The sequence below is a fragment of the Tursiops truncatus genome, chromosome 3 (genome assembly GCF_011762595.2).
Source record: "Tursiops truncatus isolate mTurTru1 chromosome 3, mTurTru1.mat.Y, whole genome shotgun sequence".
NCBI lineage: Eukaryota > Metazoa > Chordata > Mammalia > Artiodactyla > Delphinidae > Tursiops > Tursiops truncatus.
Genome location: NC_047036.1, coordinates 35,777,266 through 35,798,605, shown reverse-complemented (window position 1 = coordinate 35,798,605; position 21,340 = coordinate 35,777,266). Strand labels below are relative to the sequence as shown.

The 21,340-nt window shown below is 39.6% G+C and overlaps 1 protein-coding gene across 4 annotated transcripts; it reads left to right on the top strand.

Annotated features, from left to right (window-relative positions):
- The first annotated feature begins 2,342 nt into the window (after positions 1 to 2,342).
- On the top strand, positions 2,343 to 20,889 carry HMGCS1 (3-hydroxy-3-methylglutaryl-CoA synthase 1). 4 transcript variants are annotated; one of them, XM_004327025.4, is made up of 11 exons: positions 2,343 to 2,473; positions 8,129 to 8,189; positions 11,965 to 12,422; positions 12,749 to 12,874; positions 13,397 to 13,561; positions 14,716 to 14,881; positions 15,689 to 15,859; positions 16,685 to 16,791; positions 17,642 to 17,767; positions 17,990 to 18,153; positions 19,125 to 20,889. In XM_004327025.4, exons 3-11 carry the CDS (start codon positions 11,975 to 11,977, stop codon positions 19,212 to 19,214), a joined length of 1,563 nt encoding a protein of 520 aa, XP_004327073.1. In that variant the 5' UTR covers positions 2,343 to 2,473; positions 8,129 to 8,189; positions 11,965 to 11,974; the 3' UTR covers positions 19,215 to 20,889. The 4 variants fall into 4 exon arrangements, with proteins under 4 accessions (XP_004327073.1, XP_019785636.1, XP_019785637.1 ...); XM_019930078.3 differs by having other exon boundaries at positions 2,388 to 2,527; XM_019930077.3 differs by lacking the exon at positions 8,129 to 8,189 and having other exon boundaries at positions 2,354 to 2,473.
- Positions 20,890 to 21,340: the final 451 nt, after the last annotated feature.

Here is a 21,340-nt window from a genome sequence, read left to right as displayed (position 1 = left end):
CAGCGTAGGTCTAGCACAATCCCTGTCACAGAGTAAAAAGAAGACGGTTGTTCAGTGGATGAATTTATAATACCAAATGTTATCATTACATCTTCCTGCTTCTTAAGAAACTTTTGCTCCTTTCCAAGTAGGGCACAACAATAAATTATACTTTCCCTTTGATGTACAGCGTCTACAGTGCTTTACTAATACTATTGGAATTACATTTAGAAACAATGTAATAAAACATATATATTAACATGTCTTAAAAATGCTCATTAGGGGCTTCCCTGGTGGTGCAGTGGTTGAGAGTCCGCCTGCCGATGCAGGGGACACGGGTTCGTGCCCCAGTCTGGGAAGATCCCACATGCCGCGGAGCGGCTGGGCCCATGAGCCATGGCCACTGAGCCTGCGCATCCGGAACCTGTGCTCCGCAACGGGAGAGGCCACAACAGTGAGAGGCCCGCGTACCACAAAAAAAGAAAAATATATATATACGTTCGAGTATAACATGCTTATGGCACATTGTAGCTCAAAAATGCTTGCAGCCTCTACCAAAATAAATATATGTATTTTGTCCTCAATTGCATGGAGAGCTCATATATGTGTAGGCTGGTATAATCTACCATTATATTTCACAGAATCACAGAGGCTTGTTTTTTAAAATTCAGTTGAGATGTTCTATATTTATTACTAACCCACTTCATTGTCTGTTGCTTGACTTCCCAATAACCATGCTCACTTTGCTTAATTGGAGATTAATTTGATCAAAAAGACAGTCTGCACCTTGTGGGAATTTCCTGTTGTGCAAAATGAACTTCCTCAAGACTATCTAGCTAATTATTTCCTATTGTGTACTCCTGGAGTTGGAACTATTTGCTAACTTTTTCTAAGGACAAAGCTATATCTTCTTTCTTGTGTTTATCCTTACTGCCTTTCAATGCAATCTAGTATGCCAAGAATGTTTAAAACCCCCTCAAAATTGCTGTTGGTCACAATCAAGCAGTGTCTCTTTCTCTTTGTCACCTAGTTACTTTATGAAGGTATAAATGACATTGATTCTGGAACAGAATGAATGTCATCAGCTACATTGTGGAGTATAACCATTGAGTAGTCCTCTCTCCCAAGTAACTTATGCCACCCCTTCACAGTGGTTCCATTGCCAATATGATTGGCCACTTCATAGCTGAGAATGTCTCTAACTAGGTTAGTATCTATAGTGGATAATGAATTTCACATAAAAGTAATTCTGTGATGCATAGAATCATCAGTGACCCCTTATCAATAGCGTTCCTGGGTCATAATGAAACCGAGGGGTACAGAGATACAAACAACTCTGAACCTGTCATGATCTCCTACCAAAGCTAAGTGCTACAGTTTCTCTATTTGAGAAGATGACGCAGAGTCTAATTTAAGGCCATAATCATCCTCCTTTGGATTCTCCCAAACAGTGTTTCAGTGATTTCCTCCAGCTTGAATTGCTCCTCTCTATCTTCTGGGGGAACTAGGCAGTGCTTATCCTGTGGATTTGCTATACTGAGAATTATGGGACCCCTTCCTTCTTTCAACAACCTTTAATTAGACAACTACCGCATATTAAGCTCAGAAAATACAGTGGGGAATGGGCCATGTGGAGCCCCTTCCTTCAGAATATATGGGCTAGCAAAAATCCTAGAATCAGGACCAACTCCCTGCTTAGGCAAGGCCCTTTACCCTCCTCATTGGTGTCTAATCCCAAACCATCCTGTTTTAGGTTTAGTTAGTTTGTATAGAGGTGACAATATTGAGTATCTACAAATCTGATATTTACAATATTTACAAAATTACAAATTCTTGGTGACGTATTCTGCTCCAATTTGTCATGCAGGCACACTTGGATGTTCTGGGAAACTAGAAAACGTTAAGATTGAATTCAAATCAAGTATTTCAGAAATTTTACAGGTGAAGCCTAGCTCTGGTTGCTAGGCAACCTGACAGACTCTCCAGCAGGGACCAACTTGCCTTCCACACTTGACCATCTCTCCCCAGTGGTGGGACGTGGAGGCCTCATTGGCTCACATCTCCTCTCACTGGGTTCCAATTGGCCGGAGAACCTCTCACTCCGCTCCCGTTGGCTCTCGCCGTCTCTCGCTGCTCTGTCATTGGTAGGCCGGCTCTCGGGCCACCATACGTCACTCTCTCACCCCATTTCCTCGGCCCTCCGGTTTTGACCCCGCCCCTTCCCCCGCCCTTCCAGCCACGAGGGAACACCCCAGCGAGTGCCCGCCTCTAGTTTCCTTCGGATTGGTTGAAACCGGACAGGGAGGCGGGCGCTACCGGCCTACTCTGCCGGTCACGATTGGCTGCTAGGTCCATGGTCCCGCCTCCCACCGACTCCGGGCCGTGCCGGAGTCTGGTGGGTCGGTGGCTATAAAGCTGGTGGGGAGGGGAGGCGCCGCGGATTGCATCTTCGTTGGTCGTTCCTTTTCCACGGCCACTGCCCGCTCACATTTCGGTGAGTGTCCCGAGTGGAGGAAGAAACCTGGGCTGCTGAGGCCCTGCGAGCAGGGTGAGGGCCCAGCGGATCCGTGTCCTTGACTAGGCCTGAGGGAGCTCCGGTTCCGCCAGGGTCTGGGCTGAGGCGTGGACCTAGCCCGGGAAGATGGGGCACCGTGAGCGGGGGCCGTGCAGGGCGTCCCCTGTCAGGGACCTGGGGCCGACCGCGGTGGGTCCTAGGAGGGGCCGGGGCCACTGATGTGGGCAGGCGAGTCGCAGAGGGGAGAAGGAGAGAGGGCATTGAGGGCTAGGCTTCTGATGACATAGGAGCTGGAGGTGCCAGGGGAGTGGCTGTGACCGCCTTGAGGGGATGGGGGGGCCCACATGAGGGGGACGAGAAAGGAGTTGGACTGTCAGGGTGTTCCCGGAGCCTTGGCTTAGGGGTGGACGCCGAAGGATGGGGAAGATCACGCTTAGATGGAGGCTTGTAGGTTGGCAGGGGGTGTGTCCTGCCACAGATAGAGAGTTGCTGGGAGAAAGGGAAGTGGGCAGCATTACTCTTCGTCCCTAGCTCAGGTACGAGAAAGCATCACAACCGTGGTCTAACCTGGTTGAGTACTTTGAATTCTTGACTGCTTCCGTCTGTGCTTGCTTCAGGTATCACAGATTCCTGCTTCCCACCTTCCCGCCTCCATATTTTTAATGCCCATTAAGATATATATATAGGTTTCCTCGGTGTTTTGAAATTCCGTATCTCCCTCCTGCCAGTAGCCTCAGGACCAACCAGACTTGCTATGATGATGTAATGGGCAGGCAAGCACAGGGTCTTCACCCACAATAGGTTTGGGTTGAACCAAGGACATTTCAAAGCTTGGTATATGGAGTCTTTGAAAAACGTGTGTCCTGCCCTGACCAGTGGTAGAGAAAGAATTACTCTGACCCAGCCTGGAGGAGAGAGAGATTTGGACAACAGGTAAAGTGAGGCTGGCCCGGCTGGTCATGCTCGCCCCGTGGCCTTGGTTTAGCGCATCACAGGCTTCTTTGCTCACCTCTGCTGCAACTCTGCCCTCCTGCTGATGCTCTTGCCAAACTGCTGCAGTGGATGATGTGTTCTGGCTGCTGCTGAGTAACATTTGCTCTGTTTCAGGGATGAATCATGAAAAACAATGGCAAGGTAAATGACAAGATTGAGACAAATGGAAGTGCCTGTATAGTTAGCAGATTTTTCCTTCTGAGGTGGAGTTTGGACTTTTATTGCACAGATTTGTTAGAAGACTAATTGAAAGTCCTTAACCTGTATCTTTGCCAAATGGTTCTTTGCAGCTTGAGACATCTAAGCAGTTTGTGTTCTTTATGTTTAAAATTTCAGTTATTTTTCTGTGGATACGGAGGGCAGGGATAGCATATCTTATGGGAAAGGAGAAAGACTTTCTTTTCTGTGTGTCTAAACTTTGTAGGTCTCTCTCCTAAGTTTGTAAGTTTGCCCGTAAATCAGTTCGAGTTCAGTTCAATTCTAGTTTAATCAGTAACCCTAGTTCTCAGAAGGTGTTTCCGACGGGGAGAGCTAAATGGTATTATGTTTAGGGCCATAGAAGGCCACGTCATCTGTTAGACTAATCCTGGGCCTTGTTTTTCATTTTGTTTTTTTCTTAAATATTCCTCCAGGATGCTTTTACATCTTGTTTCTCGTAACTGTGGGATTGATTTTGAGATTTTTTTTGATTGAGATTTTAGATAGCTTTTCTCACAGGAAATGCAAAACCCTGATATTGGTGTAATGTGTGTTTCGTGGGTACCCTAGCATTATTTAAAAACAGTGGTAAGTCAGTGGAACTGAATGCAGGGAGATGCACTGGGGTTGTGGATGGAGGAGCTTGATGGGCTATATATCAGAATCTCCATTTAGTTTCATTTGGAAAGGAATATAGAGTCATAATTTTATGCTGGGTTATTAAAAGAAACCAAATATCATAGAAGGGTGTGATATTTTTGTTTCTCAAGACATATAGGTAAAAAAATGTTAGATTAAAAACATGTTACCCAATCTAATGGGAGGGTGGTAGGACTCAATTCCTAATAATTTAGTCAACCCTAAAAGCTTAGCTTGTGGTGATGTCCACTTGCTGTTAACTGAGTGTAGTGAGAGCAGTAGAGGAGAAGCTCATCTTCCAAAGCTCACAGGCTTCATCTTTGCAGGGTTCGTGGTTGGGTGTGTGTGCATTTGGGAATGATTATAAGACCAACAAATGTTCTCTTCTGATTCCATTTGAACTCCTTACATTTTTCAAGGAATAATTGAAACCTACCATTTGCTTTGAACAGCAGCAGTAGAACGCCAATTTTCTTAAACTTCTGGACACTGTTTGGTGCTGCAGCTCATGTTGAAAGTGATAGTGAGAAGAGCTCAGTAATGAGGCCTGCTGCTATTGCGTACTTGAATCTAAAAGATTTTTCCTCTAATTATAACTCCAAATTCAGCCCCTCAAAAAATAGCAATTCTACTGTTGGTGGGAATGTAGATTGATACAGCCACTGTGGAGAACAGTATGGAGGTTCCTTAAAAAACTACAAATAGAACTACCATATGACCCAGCAATCCCACTAGTGGGCATATACCCTGAGAAAGCCAAAATTCAAAAAGAGTCATGTACCACAATGTTCATTGAAGCTCTATTTACAATAGCCAGGAGATGGAAGCAACCTAAGTGTCCACAGACAAATGGATAAAGAAGATGTGGCACATATATACAATGGAATATTACTCAGCCATAAAAAGAAATGACATTGAGCTATTTGTAATGAGGTGGATAGACCTAGAGTCTGTCATACAGAGTGAAGTAAGTCAGAAAGAGACAAATACCGTATGCTAACACACATATATGGAATTGAAGGGAAAAAAAATGTCATGAAGAACCTAGGGGTAAAACAGGAATAAAGACACAGACCTACTAGAGAATGGACTTGAGGATATGGGGAGGGGGAAGGGTAAGCTGTGACAAAGCGAGAGAGAGGCATGGACATATATACACTACCAAACATAAGGTAGATAGCTAGTGGGAAGCAGCCGCATAGCACAGGGAGATCAGCTCGGTGCTTTGTGACTGCCTGGAGGGGTGGGATAGGGAGGGTGGGAGGGAGGGAGACGCAAGCGGGAAGAGATATGGGAAAAGAAAAAAAAAATAGCAATTCTGTGTGCCCTTTACTCCAAGGTCTAAAAGGGATTTCAAAAGAATCAAAATATAGCCCTTCTCCCAATAGGAGTCTAAGTATCCAGTATTCTTAAGAAGACTGCCAATAACTAGTTTTCCATTGAGAGTAGAATATGAAGGCTTCAGTGTAGGTGTGAATGACATACCTGCTGTAGGAGTGCAGGGCCCTGATTAGAAAGCTCTAGGAAACCTTCCTGGAAGAGGGAGCTTAAAACAGGACCTTGAAATATGAGTAGAATCTCTGATAAGCAGACCAGTCCCTCTGGGGGGAGGCAGGGTGTCTGTGATTTTTACTTAGGGAACTGGACCAGAGTTGTACAGGTGTGGGCAAGGCTTTCCTAACAGTAGTTTTGCTTGCTTGCTCCTAAGGAGGAAAGGGTCATTCTCAGTTAAAAAGGATTCCTGGATTTCTCTCCTGTAATAGTGAAAAAGATCAGCAGGTAACTGCTTGTGGTTTATCGTGTACCAAAATGTGTACTGGGTGAACTTCTCCGACCATTTGTTTGAATCAAGGGTAACGAGGGAGCCAGAAGGAGGAATTCAGAACACTGAATAAACCCCAGGAGAAAGTTGATTGGCCCTAGGCCGTCTTATCATTCTTCAGTTTTAATCTTTGCCAAACTCGAAACGCCTATATTTCAGCTCAGGAGTCTCCTCCAAACATGCTTTGTGATAACCTGCCCGGCCGCTTGTGATTCATAAACTGCTGTCTGAGCCACGCTGCTTCCCTCTATCACTTGCTCTGAAAAGACCTTCTGTTAGAAATAAGCTGATGACCTGCTTGAGACTTCGGCACTGCTGTTTTAGTCAGGATAGAGAACGCTCCTAGCAATTGCAGAAGAGAGTGGAAAGCCTAATCCCTTTCTGATTGACTCTTCCCCAAAGTGGCATTGATTGCTCCATTTCCTTTCCTGGACTCCAGGCCTCTCTTTCTCCTGAGAGCTTAAGTAACATGGCAGTCCTCTGTGAATCTTCTTTCTTCTTCTGTCTTTCTTTGCTTTCTTTTGTGCGCTGGAGTTCTCTTTCTCCCTTCTCCCTCCTGCTCTCTCTGCCTTCCCACCTAACCTCCCTCCCCAGTTTAAATAATCAAAATTGAAAGAGGGAATATTGTCAGTTCAAGAGAAATGTCCTTGATGAAAATAGTGTCAAATGCATATGCAAATGTGGTTTCAAGAAGAAATATTATTAAGTTATTTAAATAGTCTCAACACTTAAGAAGGAATCATGTCCCCGCCCCCCCTCCACCAGTGAGAACTAGTCCCCATGGAATGCTTAATTTGCAGATTACAAAGGGATAATTTGAGAGAATAAGGAACAAAAAGTTATTTTCTCAAAATGTATATATCATCCTGGAATCGGAGGTTTTTTGGAATATAGAAGTCTTTTCCCACAAACCTCAGTATCGATTTATGGGATGGGGGTGGTGAACTTAATGAAGGGAAAGGAACTAAGTCTCTAAGCTCTTAAATGATCTAATCGTGTAAAAGAAGTAAAGCGTTACTAAACAGCAGCTGAGGGTAGTCTCCAGTTAATCAGGCAAGGGCGGATGCTATATTCACCAACAATTAAATAGAGAGCAAAGGTAATTAATTGTTTGCGTTAAACAGGACCTGTTGTCTCAAGTAACAACCCTTCAAAACAGGTGGACTGAGGAAAATGCTCCAAAGCATTTTGTTTCCACATCATTTTGTTTCCACATAATTTAAATGATGATAAAGCTTAATGCTCCTTGGTCTTGATATCAAATAACTACCTTTTTAACCAAGCACTAAGGGGAAAATCACTTTCTAAAAGGTTGGGGCAGGTGAAAGTGACCATGTTGAAAACTAGGAGCGTAAGATTAAATAAATGAAGATAATTAGGTCTTGCTAGAAAGATACATACTTTGTTTGAAAAATACTGAGAGCTAGGATAATAGTAAATGCTTTATATTATTCACATATTTTATCTTCTCAACCATCCTTCACAATGAACTGGGAGGGCAGGTATTAGCTCCATTTTACAGATGAGGAAATTGAAGCTCAGAGAGGCACAAATTGTTCAAGTCACAAACTCCCAAGTGCAGAGCAAGCTCTTGAATATGTAAGCCTCTTTACTCCAGAAATTTATTAGCCTAGTACAACTCATTTATATTCCTTTCCCCCAATTCTTGAAAACCCTAATTTAGTAAAGAAGACTACAACTCTCCCAGCATCATATTTGGTTTAAAGCCTGAATCAGTGATAGAACTACTCACGTCAGTTCATTACCAGGATCGAACCTACCACTGTAAGAGCTAATAAGATAAGGAGAAAAATGTTTTATAAGCCTTAAGTACCATTTTTTCTAAGCAAAGTCAAACTCTGTTCTACATAATGTAATTGGACAAGGAAATGTTTCTTTGAACTCACTTTGAATTGGAGTCATTATTTGAATTTGTGTGGTGATTTATGACTTTAAAAGAGGTTCTTATTTGAAATTCCTAGTGCCTGAAGGAGGAAACAGAGTGACAGACCTGGAGACTGCCGTTCTTTATCCCTCGCACAGGTATGGCATCCTGTCATGCTGCTAACGGAAAGTGCTCCTTTCTAATGGAAGGGGGAAATTTAATTTTTATCCTGAGACAAATAACCATTTGTGTACACCACACATTCTTAAAACCCATGCTAGGATTACACCTTGTCTTTAACCATTAGTTAATGCCATAATGCTTCAGGAGACTGATTTTGTGTTTGTGAGACTAATGTTTAAAATCTAGAAACTAATCTTAAAAATAAGCGTTCACTCATAAGAGAAAAAAATCTAGATAATAAAATGTAACCGTATAAACTGCTTAGTCAGAAACAATCACAGGTAAGCATGTGTGCCAATAGTGCTTTCTGAATTACAGCCTCGAAAGATATCCATCAGGGCTGTAGATTGAATGTTTATGTAAGATTGGACAGTGGTTACAAATGTGTTTGAACCAATAATCTAAATATTTGAAGCTATTGCTTTCTTGTATTACCATGGAGCTCCTCTTATGAGCCTGCTTTTTCCAAAAGATTAAGAATACATGCAGGTAATTTTTTAAACTGTCAGATGTTTAAACTGTATTCTATTTAGAAAATTTTTGTGATATTTAGAATAGTGAATTAACCAGAATATCCCATTCTTTGACTAAAGTTAATGCTATAATGTGAACATACCAGGTCTTTAGCTGGCCTTTTTTTTCTCCTTTTCTAATTTTTCTGGCCTACTTCAGAGAGCATTTGAGAGCACAACATAAGAGCACACAACAGGATAGTTAAAAGTAAAGATTATAGACCCTAAACTATATCAATCTTTTTGTTGTTCAAAATGCCATGAAGGCAGTTACTCCCTGTATTAATTTCTCTCTTTTTTTCTACTTTTCTCACTCTCCCTCAATTTCAACCAAAAGGTAAATATTTCAAATTAGATGGTGTTTTACCAGGAATGTAATGAAAACACCTTGGCTGTCAAAAATCCTCAGAGAACGAGCAATATTGACTGAGTTCAGACAATGTAAAAATTTTTTCCACATCAAGATCAGAGGCATGATTCGCTTTCATGAGTCGCTCTGATGGGTATGGGCTATTTTAGTTTAGCTACCTTTTTTTCCCCTCAAATGAAACAAGTCACTTATTTAACTCTAGGAGGCTTAAAAATAGAGTTACACCTTACTTAGTAAGTACCATATAGCAGTGACTGATCAGAGCTAGTTAGATTATGGTAAATACGGAGTAATTCTGGAATTAAAGCCTTCTTTCTGGCTTTTCATAAACTGGTTTATATCTTCAGAAGATTATATACATATTTGTCCATTTTATTTCCAACAGCACTGCAAGCTGTTGGGCCAGGCAGGGAAAATTATACTGTCCTCAGCATGTTTAGAGCGGTTTGAAGAGTTGAAAAGAATCTAAAGGTTAACCTTGTGGGAAAGGCTGGGAAGGTAGTTAATCCTACTGCCTCTGCTTTGGTGACTTAAAGGGTAGCATATAGGAGGGGTTCTTCTATAAGTATGTGGACTGTGTTTTTGTTTTTAACACTAGTTGAGTTTTTTTCTGTGGACTATGCAGAGGACTTTAACCTATTTACTATAAACTTAGAATCTGCCTTATGACATATTAGATAGTCCCTTTATGTCTTCATTTCAACTTCAGTGTAGCAGAGTTTAGATTATCATAAAATTGATGGGTTTGCATGGAACAGGGGAAAGATAGGACAAACTGGAGAGGTGCTTCTCTGTTCACTTGTGTATCTGACAGTGAGTGATTCTGTCAAGAAATAAAACAGTGGAGGCTAGAAATCTGAAGTCATCCTCAGTACTTCATCCTTTTCCTACTATCTAGTCAGTCACAATTTCTGCCAGTTTTCTGCTTCCATATTTTTTTGAAGCTGTTCCTTTACTCTTCGTGTAGTAATTGATCTAGTTAATGACCTACATCTCATTGGGCTTCTGTATCAACTTCCTAACTCAGATCCATTCTCCACAGAGCACCAGTGACTGTGTAAAATGGTGACTCTCAAACTTTTCTGACTATGACCCTCAGGAAGGAATCCACAATTGCAACCCAGGATATGTGTGAATAATTGAGACAAAATTTTCATGAAAAATTCTTGTATTTAGAAGGAAGATTTTCTTAAGACCTTTGACTTAGATCTTGTGATTATATTTCCAGGTGCTTATTTTTCAGGTTTTACTATACTCATACCTTGATAACCTATGGGCTAAGGGTAGATCTCATGATTTAAGGACAGCTTCTCTGCTTTAGATATTTTCTCAAGATTTCAATAATTAGCAACGCACTATGGCAATAGTCTGTAATTTCATTATCCCTAATGCTACACCTGAGTTGGCAGAGTGGCAGAGGACAAATGACATAGATACAGGATTTGCCTTTTGTCAGTGGCAGCAGCAGCAAGAGTGTGGGGCTTTGGCTCTACCTCAGCAGCAGAGGTGCTGGGACCAGGAGCTCTGGCAGCCTCAGTAGGAATGTGAGCTCATGGGGTCTGAATAGCAACCACCTTCCTCCCCTTTGCTCCTCTAGCCCAGCCAACAAGTTGGTAACCATTTCCCTGTATTAAATCCTCCTCTGTTAGAAATATCTAGAATAATTTCTCTTTTTCTGATTGATACAACCTCTAAAGAAATTGAGGCTCTGATAGGTTATGTGACTTACCCGTAGGCCATAGCAACACTCTTGAGTGTTGAGGCTAGCAACTAGTGGCTACCAACTTTTTACTGTTGGTAAATAAATCTAGACACTAGTTTACAGTGTGGCAACAGTCCAACTTTTTAAGGCCCTTTTTCAAACAGAAGGGGTTGTTTTAAGAGGTGTTATCTAAGATGCCACACAAATAATGTGTGGATTATCAGTTTTCAAATTTGAATCTGTTTTGGGGTTTTTTTGCCTGATTTAGAAGCTAAGTGATAACCTTGTGATTTTAAGATCATTTATTGCCTATACACCAGCTGTAGAAAGTATAGAATATTGACTTTTGACTGTTATGGGTCCAGAAACTTGTCTTTGCTTTAAATTTTAATCATTTGGGTTCTGGGTGGGGCTTCTTTGGAAAGCTGGGATTATAATAGCAGGGGCCTTGAGTAGATTGCTATGGTAGACTTGACAGTGTGGCTTTTCTACTTACTGGTATTGTTTAGATCAATAAAGACTGCAATATTGTTTGTTCTAACAGTTTTAAAGTCCCATAAAGTCAATAGCTATGAATAATCAATATACTTATGATAAATGAATGAATGACTTTTTTTAAACTTTTTGAGGGGCCAGGAATAGATCAGATACTTGACTTCTGATTTGTGGGCCTTATTACTAAATTGTCATTGTATTTTATCTTACAGTTCTTTACAACATAGAAGAATCTTATTTGAGTTTTCTTTACCTCTAATAATCATATTTTAAATCAAAATATATCCAGCTCTGAATAAAGTGCAAGCCTTTCTAAAAGATGATAATTTTTTTGTTTTGTTTGGCCTTGCCCTGGGGCATGCAGGATCTTAGTTCCCCGACCAGGAATTGAACCTGTGCCCCCTGCAGTGGAAGCGTGGAGTCTTAACCACTGGACCACCAGGGAAGTCCCTAAAAGATGATAATTTTAAATAATAATGGAGTTAATAATAACTCCAGTCATACTATAATTACTACTTTCACATATTAAAATTGACCCCCTAAGTAAACTAAACTTAGAAATTAATATTTTAGGTGATAATGAAAGTCTCAATGTTGATTTCTTAAGTTTGAACCTGACAGTCTGCAACCTATAATCTACAACAATGTTTTTTCTGTTTTTCTTTCTAAAGTTCTTTCACCATGCCTGGGTCACTTCCTTTGAACACAGAAGCCTGCTGGCCAAAAGATGTGGGGATTGTTGCCCTTGAGATCTATTTTCCTTCTCAATATGTTGATCAAGCAGAGTTGGAAAAATATGATGGTGTAGATGCTGGAAAGTATACTATTGGCCTGGGCCAGGCCAAGATGGGCTTCTGCACAGATAGAGAAGATATCAACTCTCTTTGCATGACTGTGGTCCAGAATCTTATGGAGAGAAATAGCCTTTCTTATGATTGCATTGGGCGGCTAGAAGTTGGAACAGAGACAATCATCGACAAATCAAAGTCAGTGAAGACGAATTTGATGCAGCTCTTTGAAGAGTCTGGGAATACGGATATAGAAGGAATAGACACAACTAATGCGTGCTATGGAGGCACAGCTGCTGTCTTCAATGCTGTTAACTGGATTGAGTCCAGCTCTTGGGATGGTATGTTACATATTATTCCAAAGAAACTCTCCTTGAAGGTGAAAACGCCCAAATGACCTTTAATTAATGCCGTATGCACACTTACCAGTTATGCTTGTTTGAACATGTTCAGAAAGATAGCTATGACTTTCAGCTTATCTGAATTATGAATTGGTTATCTTTATCATGTAGGACAAAATTATCTATCAAAATTTAGTCAGAATTTTTTTTTTTCTTTACCAAAGATGGGGAAAGGATATTCTGGGAAAATATAACAGATTCGGTTTATATGTATGATATTTAGAGTGTTGATCACATTCTTGTATATAATACAAAACATTTTTCAGGACGGTATGCCATGGTAGTTGCAGGGGATATTGCTGTATACGCCACAGGAAATGCTCGACCTACAGGTGGAGTTGGAGCCGTTGCTATGCTAATTGGGCCTAATGCTCCTTTAATTTTTGAACGAGGTGAGTGTCTGGGAAAGCATTTTTTTTAATTTGTACAATATGCTGAGAAATTTGAAAATAAAAATAGAAGCTAGTACTTGGTGATCATTAAATGCAGGCACTACCTGCTAAGTGCTTTATGTGTATTATATTTAGTCTTCATAGCAATTGTATGAGGTAAGTGATGTCATCCCCACTTTACAGAGGAGTAAAATGGGTTTAAGTTGGGTTTAAGTAATAACTGGGAGACATAACTTAGCCATAGTCATACAATAATTTGTTTTCAGTTCAGTAGAGCAGTTATGATCTCCTGGTTAGGTATATGAAACTTGCATAAAATGTTGTGTATCCAAAGGGTCTTAGGCCTGTCCGTGGATATTGTTATGCTTCATTTGAATTACATATTGGTTTCACCTTGTGACTTCTCTTCTGTGAGTAGTGAGTTGACTAGATTAAAGGGAAGTTCCCAGATGATGCAATATGCTTACTAACATACATCAGAAAGCAGAGATACATGGACCTCTTTCTTTTTTGTTCTAATAGGACTTCGTGGGACACATATGCAACATGCCTATGACTTTTACAAGCCTGATATGCTTTCTGAATATCCTATAGTAGATGGAAAACTGTCCATTCAGTGCTACCTCAGTGCATTAGACCGCTGCTATTCTGTCTACCGCAAGAAGATCTATGCCCAGTGGCAGAAAGGTGGGCTTTATCTATTTTCCTCGGTTTTGTTTTCTGTTGAAGGCAGTATAATGTGCCGACTGTCTTTAGTGAGAAACTACTTCTTGGGCATCCTTCATTAGTGTCTCCTTAAACCATTTCTTTCTCACCCACCAAATAGCATAGTTTTCCCATAGTTTCTGGGAATGTGTAATTTAAGAGAACAGGTAAACTTTCCAAATGTAGTGTATTTCTATAAAAATACTTAGGATGACTTACCCCCAGTAAGAAAATCAAAAGCAGGGTAAAAGAAAGTAACTTGAATTTTGTACATATTCTGAGAGAGGTATTCTCACAAGGTTTTAGTTTGCAACTGTGATCTGAAGAAAACTCTAATGAAAATAAATTATACCAAAGTGATCCCCCTGCCCACATAGTCTTTTTGCACTTGAGCTGTGAATTCATACTTGCTTTTTTCGTGTCATCATCAATCTCCATCTTTAACCCTGAGAAAGTTCTTGAGGTACTGAGAAGGACAGTATTCGAATTAATGCTATTAAAACACACCATATCATATAAAGTATGCTTTTTCCATAGTCCAACTTTGGGGTAAAAATAATATTCAATAACAGATATTAGGTAACATAGTGGCTTTGCATAAGAAGCATTCTTGAAGTATGTAAAATATCATACTGTTTGCCGGTATTTAACAATACAATGATTTTCTAACTTTTTACTAGGACCCACAGTAAAACGTATCCTTTACATTGTATGTGCAGTTAAATGGAAACTAAAGTGTCATGAAATTTCCTGCCCATGCTGCGGGTTATACAGTTTGCTATTTTCTACTCTAGTCTGTTTCATTAAAAACAAAGCACAAACAAACAAACAAACAAAAACCTCTTAATTATTAAGGTTAAAAAAATATATACTGGCCCTGACCCACTAAATTGATTACACAACCCACTAATGGGTTGTGATAGTTCAGTTTGAAAACCAGTAATACAGTAGTGTATATTGTTCTATTTCTAGATGTCTTTTTGATAAACATTTTAAACTATAGAGATGTTTCATTATACAGTGTATTTTTGGTTGCTGCTTAAAGATATAAAAACATCCCAGCCCTGTTCTAAAATCAAACTTCAAAAGTTAGTGGCTTAAATGAATTTCATAATTTCTTTGGATTTCTCTTTCAGAGGGAAATGATAGAGATTTCACCTTGAATGATTTTGGTTTCATGATCTTCCACTCACCCTATTGTAAACTGGTTCAGAAATCTGTAGCTCGGATGTTGCTGAATGACTTCCTTAATGACCAGAACAGAGATAAAAATAGTATCTATAGTGGCCTGGAAGCCTTTGGGTAAGAGGAATTATGATTTTTTCCCTTCTATGTGAGAGTATTTTTTATATCTGTGAAACCAATATTTGTACAGACATGAAAATTTTAGTCAAAAGAAGTCATCTTGTCTAACCTATTTATGTAATCACTGAAGAAGCTGAGTCCCAGAGAGGTGGTCGCTTACCTACATGAATTCTTTAGTCATTTCTACTCAGATTTTCTGATTTCCTCTTTTTAGATCTGTTGCCATTGTCACCATAATAATATAGCCCCACAAGTGTCTGTATTTATAGAGCAGCCTCTTAACTCTTCTCCCTGCCTCTCCCGAGCCCCTGTGCCCATATCCATCCTGCACATAGCCACTGCTGACGTCTGCTTTCATACTCCTTCCACGTTTTCCCCACTTCTAGGGCCTCCTAGTATGCTATACCTGTTAGACTCATTCTGTTTCTCCTTTCCTGTGTCTCTTCTCCTTCTGATAAAATTCTATTCAACTTTTTAAGACTTGGCTCCTATAATGTGACTTTTCTAACTAAATGGACATTATTATGGACTTGAAATAGTAGTATATTCTGTTTGGTGATGACAGCTTTAGTGGGTTATTAACCCATTAGAATTATGTTGTTTTAATTTGATTAAAAAACCTTTCAGAAAAAGGACCATATATGTACAACTGTTATATCTTACCTAGCAATTAGCATACTGCTACTTGGTTTTTAATAAATGGGAAATCAGAATCATACACACTTATAGTTAGGTCCACTAAGTAATATAATAAAAATACAGTCTTTGAATAACGTAAGATTTTCTTTTTTCTAAATCTTTCAGGGATGTTAAGTTAGAAGATACCTACTTCGATAGAGATGTGGAAAAGGCATTTATGAAGGCTAGTTCAGAACTCTTCAATCAGAAAACAAAGGCATCTTTGCTTGTGTCAAATCAAAATGGAAATATGTACACATCCTCAGTGTATGGCTCCCTTGCTTCCGTTCTTGCACAGTAAGTATAAATTTCCGCTGATTCACTCCCCTCGTTCGGAGATGTTAGATTTCTAAGACCAGATCTGGTGTCAGGCATGTTGGTGGCAGGTCGCAGAATGGTATTTTATTTCCAGGCTCTCTAGCCTATTGTCTATTGACTTGAAGGACATATGGGATGAGGGTACAATTATTCCAGAGTATTTAATTTCATACTTGCTTTCCTGACTATTGTTCTCATGGCCTTATTATTCTTTTTTTTTTAAAATAAATTTATTTATTTATTATTTTTTGGCTGTGTTGGGTCTTTGTTCCTGCATGCAGGCTTTCTCTAGTTGCGGTGAGTGGGGGCTACTTTTTGTTGCAGTGGGCAGGCTTCTCATTGCGGTGGCTTCTCTTATTGCAGAGCGCGGGCTTTAGTAGTTGTGGCACGTGGGCTCAGTAGTTGTGGCTCGCGGACTCTAGAGCACAGTCTCAGTAGTTGTGGCGCATGAGCTTAGTTGCTCTGCAGCATGTGGGATCTTCCCAGACCAGGGCTTGAACCCGTGTCCCCTGCATTGGCAGGTGAATTCTTAATCACTGCACCACCAGGGAAGTCCTGGTTTTATTATTCTTGACCTACAGTTGAACCCCAGCTGGCAAATAACTTACATTAGGACATGATAACTTTCAAAAACCCCATCATTCCCAGAGAGATGAGAATTCTTGTTTTCGGTCTGCTTACTGTAATAGTAAAGCTTTAGGTTAGATCCCTAGGCCTAGGATGAATTTTATTCCAACTCGTGGTTTTCCACCCATTGTAGCTGGATCAGTTGAGCTTTTTAATGTTTTTTTCCCTCCTACACAGGTACTCACCTCAGCAGCTGGCAGGAAAGAGGATTGGTGTGTTCTCTTATGGTTCTGGTTTAGCTGCCACTCTGTACTCCCTCAGAGTTACACAAGATGCCACACCAGGTAAATGCTGAGTCTTTCAACAAGAATGTCTTGAGAACCTACTGTGGTAAGGTTGACTTAGCAGGCTTCTCAAGTGAGTGCTTGAATCTGTCCCATAGATCATTATGACATTTTAATCTTCATTACTTCTTTCAACATACTCTCCGAAAATCTGCCTTAACTGGGTAAAGGGCAGGATTATGTCTGAGTCAGAATATCTTTCCTTCCTTCCAAGTCAGAAAAAAATGTATAATCAGCTGAAACTTTTTTTTCCTAATGGCATAGTGTGACTTTTCCTTCTTTGGCAAGTAACTTTATTTTCTCTTTTATCTCATTTTTAAAGGATATGTAGCCAGGGGACGTAGGTAGAGAAAGGGAAGCATACCTATTTAAGGCAGGTGGCTTTTGAGTCTTCACACCAATGACTGAGTCTGATCATATGAGTGAATAATACCAGGCCATTTCTTGGTTGGTTTACTGAGTTGTCTAATGTTTATAAGGGTATGGTCTTAGCTGTATTTAAGGACACTTTTGTGCCTTCCCTGAGCAGGGAGGAGCAAAAATATGGAGGAAAACTGATGGAAGACTTGGCATTACTCTAAAACTGTACTGTAGGTTGACTGTAGACAAGTTATTTATAGTTTCAAATCCCACCTATTTCCTAGCTTGTCTACTGGCTGATACGGAACAAACATTTAGTGAGAGGTCAGCGGAAGCTGTGCCAAATAAATAACAGCTTATCTTTTAACTAAACAATAGCCAGTAGTTCTGAAGAAATGCAAAGTTGTTTTTTTCATTTGGCAACATTTTGTTCCGGCTTTGTGGCATGCTATTTTTAGTCTTTTAATGTTGGAATTATTTGCTGTTTTAGGGTCTGCTCTTGATAAAATAATAGCAAGCTTGTGTGATCTTAAATCAAGGCTTGACTCAAGAACTTGCGTGGCACCAGATGTCTTTGCTGAAAACATGAAGCTCCGAGAGGACACTCATCACTTGGGTAAAAATATTAAATTGTTGATACATACCCAGAAGCCTATTGGAGGGCTCTAATAGCATTCAACATGTGATGTGTCAGATTAGTCCAGATATCTAGGCGGTATTCGGTACGTACCTGATGCTGGTGAAAATTATGGGGAAATAGCAAATTTTATCTTTAGTTTTATTACCAGATGAGCTGTATGTCATAACCAATTTTTCACATTCTCCGCCTTTCCTTTAGTCAGCTATATTCCCCAGAGTTCAATAGACTCACTCTTTGAAGGAACATGGTACCTAGTTCGAGTAGATGAGAAGCACAGAAGAACTTACGCTCGGCGCCCCTCTCCAAATGATGACACTTTGGATGAAGGCGTAGGGCTTGTGCATTCAAGCACAGCAACTGAGGTAAAGAAAGCTCATTGTGTTTGGTTCTGGGCTTTGACAGGGTAAGAAATTTCTATCCTCAGATCTTAGGGCTTAGGGGATCTAACTGAGATTTAGCAACTTAAAGGAATGTCAATAAAGCAGTGTGATTCAGAGCCAGGGCTCTGGTATTGCATTCTAGCTATGCCATTTTCCAGTTGTATAAAGTGCTTTGCAGTTAAATTATTAGCATTTTTAAGTGCACACTAAATACGAGGTTTTGTTAACAATACCAGAATTTAAAGGAAAACTGATCTAGAGAGAAGGCTCACCTGTGGTGTGTGTCTTGGTGAGAGATGAAGTAGGGGCAGGATGTTGAGCCCCTCACATCCCTTCTCTCAGCCTACTGTCTAATCTGTCTCCAGTTGTCAAGAAGGAACAGAAATAGCTATGATTTGAATTCCTATTACGTGCTGCTAGCCACTTTTTTCATTTTCTAATTAATTTAATTTAATTTTTAAATTTAATCCTTAAAAGAACCCCCTTGACCTAAATGATACTGTGCCCATTTTAGAGATGAGGCTGAAAAAAGTTAAATGACTTAACCAGGATCAGAGCCAGCCTTCAGACTGAGGACTTTGAAAACTCTGAAGTTATTAATCTTATCCACTCATCACAGATTTGCTAAATGCATAGTCTTGCTCCTCGAGGTAGCAAGTCAAGCCACAAGTGTTTGAGTTGCAAACACAAGATGTGACAAGTGAAATACTGGGTATGGTGGATCTCCGTGTCCTTCCTCTCTCTTGCTACACGGATAATTGTATAATAAATTCACCATAAAGTAAAGAAGAGATATTTAGCTCCCTCCGTGAAAAGTTATATAGAATATATATTGAGCATAAGCCTCTCCAAAGTTGCCCTCTATCAGTTTTCCTACTAGAACTTTAATTAGCAACTTGACTCTTCCTTAAAAAAAACACTAAGAGGCAACAACTTTTTTCTTTTGATTTTAGCATATTCCAAGCCCTGCTAAGAAAGTGCCAAGACTCCCTGCAACAGCAGCAGAACCTGAAGCAGCTGTCATCAGTAACGGGGAGCATTAAGATACTTCTGTGAGGTGGAGGACTTCGGGGCGGGGGGTATGTATGGGAACGGTTGGGGGAATGGGTTGTCTGGGGACAATTTTAAAGGATTACATGTTGCTTCAATTTTTATGTGACTGACATGGAGCCTGGAAAATTATCGTGTTCTTGGGAAAGTCTCTTTGCTCAGTTTCCTAACATGCTTCCTGTTGTGGTTTAGCCAATGCTTAATGTACTCGAATGATGTTAAGGGCTCTGTAAAACTTCATACCCCTCTGGCCATTTGTATGCATGAAGCTTAGTTTTTAAATGTAGTGTGATGAATTGTGCACTTCTGGCGAAGAAAGCAATGGTACTAGTCTCCAATTTTAATTTTTTTAAACACGTAAGAATTTTATACTTTGAACAAACAAGATTACTGAAAGTTCCTGTGGTTTTTGAAAAAACTTTCTGGTTTAGGGAATGTGGTCTTACTGAGATGTGCACAAACCCTGTTTAAAAATGGCAAGACAGACATACTCTTTTTCTAGAATTTATGAATCCTAAAGAAGGAGAAGAGTTGGGACAGTTACACTAGTTCTAAAAACCGTTGCTTTAAATCCAGGCCAGCAGTGATGCGTTACTGTAATGACCTCTGTGAACAGAGAGATGCTGGCATTGAGCAGACGTCTGGTATAGAAAACATGGATGTAACTCTAGGTCTGCTCCTGACTCAGTTCAAGGTGTATTTTGCGGAACAACATTGAGATGTTATTGGAGTTGTGTATGAGGAAGTTGGTGGTTGCAATCCTTCTTTGCACCTTATTTTGAAGAATAAATAAAACATTTTTATGTCTGCCTTTTAAAAATTTAAAACAAAAAGGAAGGATAGGGGCAGGGCATTATTATTAGGTTATTTCTGATGCTTCAGTGTTATAAATTCAACTTAAAGACTGACAACCGAAACTCATGTTGTAAGTATCCTTTTTGGTTTTTGTATCTGTTCAATGAAAATTAAAAGGTACAACCGAAGTTTTTACATAGTATGACCAGCCAAAAAGTATCCCACTTCTCAAGGTCTGGAAGTAGGATATATAAAGCATTTTTTCAGACTTTCACCTTAAAAAAAAAAAGAAAAAACCAACAAAAACCATCGTATGGAATAAATAAGACTGGTTAGACAGTTTTGTAGATCTTTTTGGTGCTGAACTATGACATGAGCCTTATAGATTGTAAAATAGAGATAGTTGGAACTAATGTACAGAACTAAATTTTTTAAAATTTGCCATTGAATTCTGTGACGTTTCAGTTATCTAAAATAAACTTACACAAATATAAAATGTAAGTTTCAGATTGCAAGGTAATATGTAATGTAGTGTTTGTAAAATACTCTTTGTCTAATATTAACTAGCGGTGTTTTGATTTGTACAGTCATAATTTGTTAAAATGACTTCATTTTAACATCCACGGATGTAGATTAATAACTTAAGTTCAGATTTAAAGATTGGTGGGAAAATGGTGCATGTAATACTTCTGCAAGTATTGGGAGTTTGGTATGTTTTGAAAAGAGTAATTTAACTTTTGGGGTGTCAGGAAATGGGTTTTCTCAAAGTCCATTGCCGGCAATGGGCAGGTCTACTAATACTGGCACAGAGCATAAACTGTACACCTTATTAACAGTGAGGTGAGTAACTTTGAATAAAGTTTTAGAGAAATATTTCAGATATTTGAGTATTCTTTTTTCCCTCCTGAACTAACAGTTTAGGCAAGAAATCAGCTAATATGCTATTTTAAAATACAGTCATTCATTTCATTTCAGTCCATTAATTCACTAACTCATTAATTCATTATTCAAAAAATGTGCAGACCTGATATAAGCAAGGTACTCTGCTTCCATCAGAAATAAAGATTTACAAGATATATGGTCTTGCCTTCAAGGAGCTATTTGTCTAGTATGGAGGAATTTATACTGATGGTTTATCATTCTTATACTTCAGACAAAGAAATTAACTCCCAAATTGGGTGCTAAGCATGTGTGAATTTCACTATAAATATTTATGAAGAGAGTTATTGTGTTTTCCTAAAAGCAAGGTAAGATTAAGGGTTGGCAATTAAACACTAAAAGCACATTTTACAGCCAGTATAGAGCTGCCATCTAGAGCCTCCAG